Here is a 9,769-nt window from a genome sequence, read left to right on the forward strand (position 1 = left end):
CCACTCCCCTCACCGTTGCTCCGCTGGATGGTAATGACCAGGCCGGGGCACACATGGCGCGAGGAGAGCGCGCGGCGTCACCACCGCCCGTCCCGGGCAGCCGCCGCCGGTTTAAAGCCCGCGCGCCGTCATGCGGCGGGGCCTGCCGGGAAACACCGGCGGGGGACTGCAACTCCCGGCGTGCTCTGCGCGCGCGGCCGCCCGTCCTTAGGCCCCTGTCCGGCCCGGCTGCTGGGCCGCCTGAGGGAGCGGGACGGCGCTTGCGCTGCTGTCTGCCGTCGGAGGCACTCGCAGCCTCCGCTGGCCGGCAGCTGGGCCCAGCTCCCTCGGGGTGCTGCCGCCGGCTCCGGGCCCTGCTCCTCCCTCTCCCTCCCGCCGGCGCTGGCAGGCGAAGGTGGGTCCCTCTGTGGGCACCCTCCCCGCGTCCCCATCCGTGGGCTGCTCGGGGCCAGGCAGGCTTAGGGGAAAGGGGACTGGGCATCCCCTGGGACAGCCCTTGGTTTGGGCTTGGGTGAGGCTGGTGATGTTTTTTTCTGCCTGCGATTGCTCGTGTCCTAAGACGTGAGAGCTGTAGGACCTCGGCCTGGAGCATCGGCAGGAGAGGAGCCTTTTGCTATTTCAGGGGGCAGATCTTCCTGCTGGGCTCGAGTTTGTTCTGGCGGTGCTGGGGATGCAGCTGTGCCCAGCAGCTTTCCGTGGGGGCTGTACATGTGGACGTGGGGGGTGATCTTTGTGCATCATGTGTTGCCTTTTCCAAAATCCCAGCCGCCTGCCTCCCTTCTGGCCCCTGTGGGGCCATCCACAGCCTCCTCTGCAGCAAAGCCACTGGCTGGGGGGCAGGTCCCCGTGTCAGGGGTGCTGGGGCCCTGCCGTGAGCCGTAGCAGGGGGATGCCACTCGGGCCGAGATGCAGGCCTGCTTCCCTGCTCTCGTCCCATCTGGCAAACGCCTGGACGGAGCCGCCTCAGCAGCAAGGGTGGGCTTCACCGCTCACCGCCCCCTCTCTCCCTCCCGCTGCCTCCTCCGCAGTCCGGCTGCCTGGCCGCGGGGCTGTCTGCCAGGTTTCCCTAGCAATGGGCCGTGTCTTACTCCCCGCGGCCTCCCCAGACCAGCCAGCCTCCCGCCTGCCTGCCTGCCTCCTGCCTGCCTCCTGCCTGCCTGCGCCGCCTTCCTCCGCCGCCCTCCCCGAGGCACCCCATGGCTGGACCCTGCTCAGCACGGCTGCAGGGCGAAGCGGCCGCCTTCACCGCCGCCCTCCGCACCCTGGTCAACAACCCCCAGTTCAGGTGAGGGACCAGGGGGCCGCCCCGCACCCCTCGCTATGCTGAAGCCCCCAGTGCCTGCTCTGTGCTGCCTTCTCGCGGCCCCAAGCACTGCCGGGGCGGGGGGTGGTGGGGGAGGGGGCGCGTTGCGCGGAACCCCGGGCAACTGGCAGGGAAGGCAAGGCTTGTGCACGCCGTGGGGCACCCCGCACTGCTTTTGCAGCACTCCCCCCACATCGGCAGGGCAGCGGGAACCCAGGGCTGCCCATGTGCATCCCCCCTGGGTTGGCTACCGCCCGTCTGGAGGAGGGAAGATCCTTGGGTGCACCCAGACCTCTTCTGTCCCTGGGCATGGTGCCAGCAGGGCAACGCAGTGTCCCAGGCTAAATCCCACGCTGGGGCTTCTGCCCTTGCCAGGAGTGGGGATACTGCAGCCACCTCGCTCCCCAGGGGCAACCATCCATGATCTGCTCCTTTCCTACCCCGGCTTCACCGGTGCTTTCCTTTGACGTCTCCAACTCCCCGCACCCTGGATGGCAGGCGGCAGCCCAGCTGGCCCCTCTGACGGCATCTGGCATCCCTACCAGCTCGTCCTGGAGCAGGGAGTGCAGATGGAGAGCTGCTGCCTCTGCCACCCCCCACCTGCATGGCACCTTCTGCCTGGCAGCTGGCTGGCTGTGTGGTTCCTCTTCACCCACTGCGTGCTGAGGCCTGGCACAAATGCCAGTGCTATCTGAGGAAATCCTCATCCCTGCTGAAATGTTTGGCCATCCAGAAGAGAAATCCCAGGGAAATCTCCCCAGCCACAGTGCCAGGCTGTATTGATGTGGCTCCCAGTGCTTGGCCATCCCCAGACCACATCCTGCTGCTCGCATCTTGCATCCTGCAGCCTTCGTCCTGCATCCCACAGTCCGCATCCTGCAGCTTTCATTCTGCATCCTGCAACCTGAAATCTGCACTCTGCATCCATCAACTTCATCCCTGCATCTTTCATCCTGCAGCCTGCATCCCCCAGCCTGTGCTCTGCAGCCTTCATTCTGCATCCTGCAACCTTCATCCTGCACCCATTCTGCAGCCTGCAGCCTACATCCCAGACATTGCATCCCATAACTGCAGCCTGCATCCCACATCTCACAGCCTGCAGCCTGCTTCCCCCACTTGGCCTGTGATCCATACCTGTGGAACGGTTTATTTTGCTCTTCCTTGCAGTACCAGTCACAGAGCACCTGTCAGTCTCTGCTTACACTGCCCAGCACACCCCAGCCACATGTATCCCGATACACATGTAGGATGACCCAGGTGCCCTTCCCTCTGGTGGGCACATCCATCTCCCTGTAGGATACTGTGAGGGTCAGGCCATGGGTTTGTGCATGGCATTGTGGCTGCAAGAGTTTGGATGGCATGTCTTCTGCTCATTGCCCTGCCGGGACGGAGGAAGAGAGGAGGAGGGGACAAGGGGATGGATGGGCCATGGGTGCATGGTGCACAGAGGCTGGAGACTCCCTGCCCTTTGTGCACTCCCTTTCCGCTGCTTTTGCCTCCCTTTCCTGGGGCTGGAGGGTTGGGGACCCATGCTCGGGTGCTGTGGGGGACTCAGGCAGCAGGATAGACTCAGTGCCCCAGTGTCCACCACAGGCCTGGGGAGGGCCAGTGCCAGACCCACTGGCAGTGATGCTGGAGGCTTTGCATCCCTGAGCCCATGAGTCAGTTCCCATGAGTCAAGGAGGGCAAGCCTAGTGGCAGCCGTGCTTTCCCCGGCTCTGCTGCACCAAAAGAGAAAGCCACTTCCTCCAGTCATCTCTGGCTTTTCTCTGCCCTGCTCTGTACCGGCACCCGCGTTTATCTGTGCCAGCACCTGTGGCTGTCTGTACTTTCCAGAGGACCCTCACCGTGCCTACAGAATTCAGATGGCCACAAGGAGCCACCAGCAAGGACCCCTCTGTGCCTCTTCTGGGAAAAGCCCCTGGGTTAAAAGTGAAGGGCACTACCTCGCTGGGACAGGCACCCATCCAGTCTCTGCCACATTCCCTGTCCCAGCCCCAGGGCACCCCATATCCCGTCTTCCCAGGCCCACCATCCTTCATGGTCCCCTCTCCCCCGCAGTGACGTGACATTCATGGTGGGCCAGGAGCAGCAGAAGGTGTTTGCCCACCGCTGCGTGCTGGCGTGCCGCTGCCAGGCTTTCCAGGGGATGCTAAGCCAGGGGCCAGTGGGCAATGAGGACTCCCCCAGGAGCGTTCCACCCCAGGGCCCCTTCATCCTGGGCAACGTGCAGCCAGAGGTCTTCCTAGCCGTCATTGAGTTCCTCTACACCAACAGCGTCAGCCTCAACAGCCACATTGTGAGTGGGGATGGGGCTGACAGAGATCATGGGCATGGGAGGGACAAGGGGTGGATGCTGGGGTAGGGGGTTCTTTGTGGCTCCTGGAGCGCTGAAGGTGGAGGGGATGCTCCACATGGTGCTTTCTGGCTGGCTGACAGTGCAATGAGTGTGTGGGGTCTCAGCCCAGTGCATTGGGATGCCCAGAGCACCTTGTCCCATGTGTCTGCCCCAGCCTTGGGACAGCTGGCTGTACGCACCCCGGACACTGGGAATGGGGACACCGGAGCAGGACACCTTCATATGCCCTTATGTGGCAGCCCCTTTCCCTCCCCCATGCCCCACCTGGGAGCTCCCACAGAGGCAAAAGGACACATGCCTTTGGCCCCTGGGCTGCCATGCCCCTCCATGGCCCTGTACACTGGTGCTCACAAGGTCTCTCCTGATTGCAGGCGTTGGAGGTGCTGACCTCGTCAGTGGAGTATGGCCTGCAGGACCTGTGCAAGGTACAGCCCTGCTTAGACTGAGGCGGTGGTCCCTGAGTGCCCCCATGCTGAGGAGCACCCCAAGATGATCCCTGCATGGCTGGTGGTGGCTCTGAGGGCAGCACTATGGTGCATCCAATGCAGACTCAGCCCCTGCTTCTTGATCCTGGAGGGTCTTTCCAGTGGGATCCCCCTTGGAGGGACGCAGCACTGGCCAGGAGCCCCGCAGGGGCTGGGGAACCCCAGGGAAGGGCATGGGGTGTCACATCTCCAACACAGGAAAGGGCAGCAGGAAAGTCCCTATGCCATTGCCCGTGGGTGCCCTCTGGTCGTCTGGCAGTATGATGCCGTAGGGAAAGCCCCAGTCCTGAGGAGCACTCAGCACCCCAGCCACAGTGCTGCCAAGAGGGTGCTGCTTCAGGTGGGAAGGTTTTGGGAAGGCAGCAGGGAGCAAAAAGAAGGGGTGGGAGCAGTGTGGGCGGAGGGTTGCGCAGGGAGCTGGAGCAGCTCGGCGTTGGGGAGGGCGGCCAGGCCACGTCATCAGCGTGATTCCTGAATTACAGCTGGGCTGATCGCGTGACCCGCCATTTCGTGCCCGGACTTCCTGTCACTTCCCGCCGCGCGGGGGAAGGACCTCGCTGAGGAGATGAGGAACTGTGGGCTGCTGCGTGCTGGGGCAGTGTGATGGGATCTGCCCCACTGCCTCTGTGGGGACAAGCTCAGCTGAAGGCCAAATGTGGCACGGGGCTGTTAAACACCAAAAAAGAGAGACCCTGTGCCCCGGCTACACGAGTCCCACCCCACAATCCAGCAAATGCATCCTTGGGGTGGGGATGACCTGCAGCAGGGAAAGCCATAGAGGAAGGGTGGAGGGGAAAGGGGCTGACCAAAGACAGCCGGGGAAGCCCGTGGCTGTGTCCCCAGCTGCAGGGTGACTTCATGTCCCTCCTGCCAATGACTCAGGCCAATAACTCAGGGCCCTTCTGCTCCAGCTGACAGCTCCTCCCTGCATGTCACATTCCCTTGGGTTTCCCAGGGGCTCAGCACGAGGGAGGTCCTGCTCCACAACACACATCTGGCTACATCGCACCTGCATGGCCCGCCAGTGGGCTGCAGCCAGAAATGCTGGTCCCCCAGCAGCCCCAGACAGAGAACAGCTGGCAGGCAGGGCTGGGCAAAACTAGGGCACCCAGCACACTGCAGCTGGCACCAGGGCTGTCCCTCGTGGCAGGACATGGCTGGTGACTCTGGCCAGGGTTAGGTGACCCATGTGGGGCTATGAGTTTGGCTGGGGTTTGGTCACATCAAGCTTGGTCCCTGGCTGAATTGGTGCCTGGGCTGGCTGCCTACAGGCTGTACTGTGAGCCTGCATCCCACAGCCCACGACTGCCTCACAAAACCCTGGGGCCTGAGGTGCCTCCACCCCATGTCCCTTGCCCCATGTCCCATAGCCCGTGTCCTGGGGTCTTAGGGGATGCTGAGAGTTACTGGGGGGGGGGGGGCGAGGATGGTAGGGCTGGGTCCCTGCTCTGTCCACACTCTCCCCATCTGCCTTCCAGCTCTGCATCAAGTTCATCAAGGAAACACTGAGCGTGGAGCAGGTCTGCGAGGCCCTGCAGGTAAGTGCAACCCCAGTGGGGTCACAGAGGGTTAAAAATAACCTGTTCGATTTTGGGGCAGGACCTGGCCTGACCCTCATGCTCTTGGCTGGACAGTGGAGCAGGATTTCCTACCCACCTGTGGCCAGCAGCTGCCCTGCCAGCTCCACGGCACATTGTATCAGGGCTGCAAGGGACACCAGGGCCACTCTGGCAAGGGAAATGTCCTCATGCTGTCCTGAGCAGGGCTGGCCAGAGCTCCCCAGTGCCAGGGCCTTGCCACGATCTGCATGAAACTGTGAGGCCCTTGGTTTCTGGGAGCACTCATGGTTTTGAGGCCAGTTCCAAAAACTGTGCTGAGAGTTGGGGCACCTAAAAATAGCCTTGGGGTGTCCCAAAGGCCCTGCCACACTGCTTGGTGGGACCAAGGCTGTTCCCTAGAGAAGGGGGATTTTCCATCTCCTGTGGGCCAAAGCGATGCTGTCGGGGTGAGACACTGGCCTCAGAGCACAGAAGCTCCTGCCAGATGTGGTGCCAGACCACCATGGTGTAAACAGAGCTAAAACTGGCCCAGAGGAAACACAGAAAACCCCAAAACCCCAGAACAAAACAAAAGAAAAGAAAAAAACATCTCGTTTACCCTCTGCGCTTGCGTCAACATTGGTCCCCTGCCGTGGTGGAGGGGGAGGCAATGCTCACTCTGCCTCTGCTAGTCCTGAGTATGCCACACACAGGGGCTGCCACTGCAGGGGTACAGGGACATGTCATCCTGGTGCCCAGATGGACAGTGTCAGCCCTGGGGCAGGTGTGCCTGGGTGGGGCTGGGGGAGGAGCAGAGCACCCCAAATTCCTGCTGCAGTGAGGGATGTCAGCTATGGGCATGGGGCAGATGTGGGGAGCTCTAAACTGACCTTGTGCCCATGCAAGGGATAGGTGGCCCTGTGTCCCTGCAGTGTGGCCTTGTGAGAGCAACGCTGGGGCCCTGCACCCACCTGGGGCTGGGTGACATCCCTGAGCAGCAGTGGAAAAAATCAAGTGTTTCCTGCTGATGGTGGGGCTGGGTGACAGTTGTAGATGTTAGAGCCACCAAACCCTTTGCTGTGGGGCAGGCCAGGAAAGGAGGGGACCTTGGTGCCCCTTCTCCACTACACTCACACCGTGGCAGCCACACATGGGGATGCTCGCCTCACCTGGGTCCCTGAGAGTGTCCTTGTTTCTGTAGGGCTTTGGCGGGGGGGTCCCTCCTGCCCTGGACCTCCTCACAGGTGTCTCTGTTGTCCCACAGGCTGCGGTGACCTATGGTCAGGCAGACCTCCAGCAGCACTGCCTGGCCTTCATTGAGGGCTGCACTGCGGTATGGCTGTGGGTGATGGCATGGGGTACCCCAGGGCATGGGGTGCACCGGGGGGTACACGGCATGGGGAGCACTGAGGGACACAGCATGAGGCAGCGGAGCAGGGCCACTAAGAATGGGGGGGCTGGGGGCTGGGCAGGGGAGAAAAGGGAGCAAATGGTGTTTGGGGAGAAGATGCTGGGTGCCAGGTAGAGGCTGGCTAGGGGGTACCAGGGTACCAGGGGACAGGGGTCTGGATGGAGGGATGCCGGGGTGCCAGGCAGGGATGGTGCTAGCATAGGTTCAATGGCCCATGGTGGTGGTGGGGGGAGCACTGTGGGGTCCTGGTACCAGTGCCCTGGTGCTGTGATGTGCTGGCAGGCAGTGGTGCAGACACAGGGCTTCCATGAGCTCTCCGACGTGGTGCTGGCACAGGTGCTGCGCAGCGACCGCCTAGCCATGGACGAGCTGGACCTGGTGCAGGCTGTGCGGGAGTGGGCACATGTCAGCTCAGTGAGTGCAACACAGTGTTGATGGGGCGGGGTGGGGGGTTGGTCCTCGCTGGCCCTGCCAGGCAGAGCCACCCAGCGGCGCCTGGGCACCCACCAGCCCAGGCAGGGAACCCAAGAGCCCTGTCCCTGATCCTGGGGCTGTGTGGTGGGTACAGAGGCTGTTTCACTCCCCCATAAACACCCCTTGATGCCCAGGACACCACCAGCCCCATCCCTCATATCCAGCTGTTTGGCAGGCTGTCCTGGAGCGCCCAGTGTCTGAGGTGGCCGCCCTGCCCGTGCAGGAGCTACGCCTGCCCTTGCTGGCACCCAGTGAGCTGCTGATGCTGGAGAGCCATAACCAGCAGGATCTGCTCATCCCGGTGAGCTGCTGTTTCCTCTTGGGGTGCCCCGGGTCATCTCTGAGGCTGAAGGATGCTGCCAGGCTGGGTTTGCAGGGGGACCATGCTGATGCTGGCATCCTTCTCCACATTTCCACAGGTGGAGAGCATCGCGGCAGCCTGGCGGTCCCACACACTGAGGAAGGGCAATAAGGTGCCCTCCCACCTCTGCCGGCTCCGGCATGGCACACGGCCTCGTGACCACCACCGTCACCTGGACCCGCATGCCAAGTAGGGGTCAGGCACCAAGGCCCCCCCGGCACGAACTGGGGGCTCGGGCAGCAGCAGTGCCACCCAGCCAGGTGCTCTCTAGTGAGGCAGGCTGCGGGGCTGGGAACTGCCAGAAGTGCTGCCGTGGCCAAGAGCATCAGTAAAGTGCTTTGCCCCCACGCCATGGCCTCAGGGTCAGGGCAGGATGCCCGGGTCACCCCAAGAAGTGGTGCAGGGACTGGAGGGGTTGGAGCTGGGCCATGGGATGGGTGAGAGAACACCCAGGTGCCGCAGTGCCTGCACACAGCCCAAGCAGTGACCTCCAGGGATGATGATAGGGCTGCAGGGGTCCCTTGCGGGATGGAGACACAGGGTGAGCTCCCCCTTTCCCAGCCCCACTGCTGCCCCCCCAGCCGGGCCCTGTGCTAGGGCCCTTCCCCAGGGCCATGATGCCTGCCCCCGGCAGCAGCAGTAGGCAGCAAACACTGGCAGCAGCCTGGGCAGGGGCAGAACCCACTCCATGGCAGCGGTGGGGAAGGGGCTGAGTGGGATGGGGAACCTGGGGCTTGTGGGGGAGGGACCCTGGCATCTCTGCACCCACCCAGCACTGCTGCACCAGTGCCAGTGACATCCCTCCCCTGCCCCCGACACCCACCCCCCACCCCCACCCCCCACCCCCCCCTCCCAAGCCCTGCCAGCAGCCCCCAGCTCCTCATAGTCCCAGGGCGGGGGGATGATGACAGACTGCCAGCCCCCCGTATGCCACACAGATACTCTTACACACCTTTCCACATGCACAACCCCACCCCATCCCACACACCTCATTGTGTGTGTGTGCACACAGCTGGGTCTGTCTCAAGCATTCCCCCCCTCCCCCCCCCACCTCAGCTGTGCCCCCCAGGAGAAAGGGCCGGACACAGCAGGTAATTTATATATAATATATATATATTTACTCTTTAAAAATAAACCTTCAGTCCCCACTACTGCCTGTACAAACTACAAAAATAAACCTTTGCTCTCTTTGATATAAATAACTTAGTTGGCGTGTTGGAGGGGTTGGGGGCTGGTGCTGCCCACCGTGCCCACGCCTGGCACGGGGAACGGGGGGGGGGGTCCCTGGGGCCACCCCAGCTCAGCGGCAGTGTCTAGGGGCCGGGGCAGGGGGGGTGGGTCGGCGCCGCGGGCATGGCAAACACCACTGGAGTTAAAGTGCTGGGTAACGGTGCAGACGGTGCCCGGGACAGGGAACGGGGACAGGGGCTGGCTGAGTGAGAAATATGCTTTCCCAGCGAGACGTGCCCAGTGTCACCATGGGCACGCACGTGAGCGTGCACTGCCCTGTGAGTGCACCAGCACATGCTGTCGCCAGGGCAGAGCATGAGCGTGGCACATCGGGCTGTGACCACAGGACAGCTCAGGGGCTCGGCATAGCAAGGACCACCCCCAAGGACATCCTCCTACAAAACCCTGCCTGTGCGGTGGAAGCAACAGGCTCCCTGGCTCTGTCACGGCATGTCCCTGATCTCCAGCCCTCCCGTGCTTGCCAATGGGGAAACTGAGGCACAGAGAAGCACATCGGAGGGGGTGAGCTGCCCGTGGCCACCCAGCACCCCGTAGAGTGAGGGCATGAACCAGGTTTGCATTCCCATCCCGGGCTCCTCCGGCAGGCA

The 9,769-nt window shown here is 62.9% G+C and overlaps 1 protein-coding gene across 1 annotated transcript; it reads left to right on the forward strand.

The window, feature by feature from the left end:
- Window positions 1–1,175: 1,175 nt before the first annotated feature.
- On the forward strand, window positions 1,176–8,124 carry BTBD19 (BTB domain containing 19). The gene is made up of 8 exons (XM_086463399.1): window positions 1,176–1,285; window positions 3,365–3,602; window positions 4,034–4,087; window positions 5,626–5,685; window positions 6,950–7,018; window positions 7,379–7,510; window positions 7,746–7,871; window positions 7,990–8,124. The coding sequence occupies exons 1-8, from the start codon at window positions 1,197–1,199 to the stop codon at window positions 8,122–8,124; spliced, it is 903 nt and encodes a 300-aa protein (XP_086319525.1). The 5' UTR covers window positions 1,176–1,196.
- Window positions 8,125–9,769: the final 1,645 nt, after the last annotated feature.

Source organism: Leptosomus discolor, chromosome 3 (genome assembly GCF_034619465.1).
Source record: "Leptosomus discolor isolate bLepDis1 chromosome 3, bLepDis1.hap2, whole genome shotgun sequence".
Lineage (NCBI taxonomy): Eukaryota > Metazoa > Chordata > Aves > Leptosomiformes > Leptosomidae > Leptosomus > Leptosomus discolor.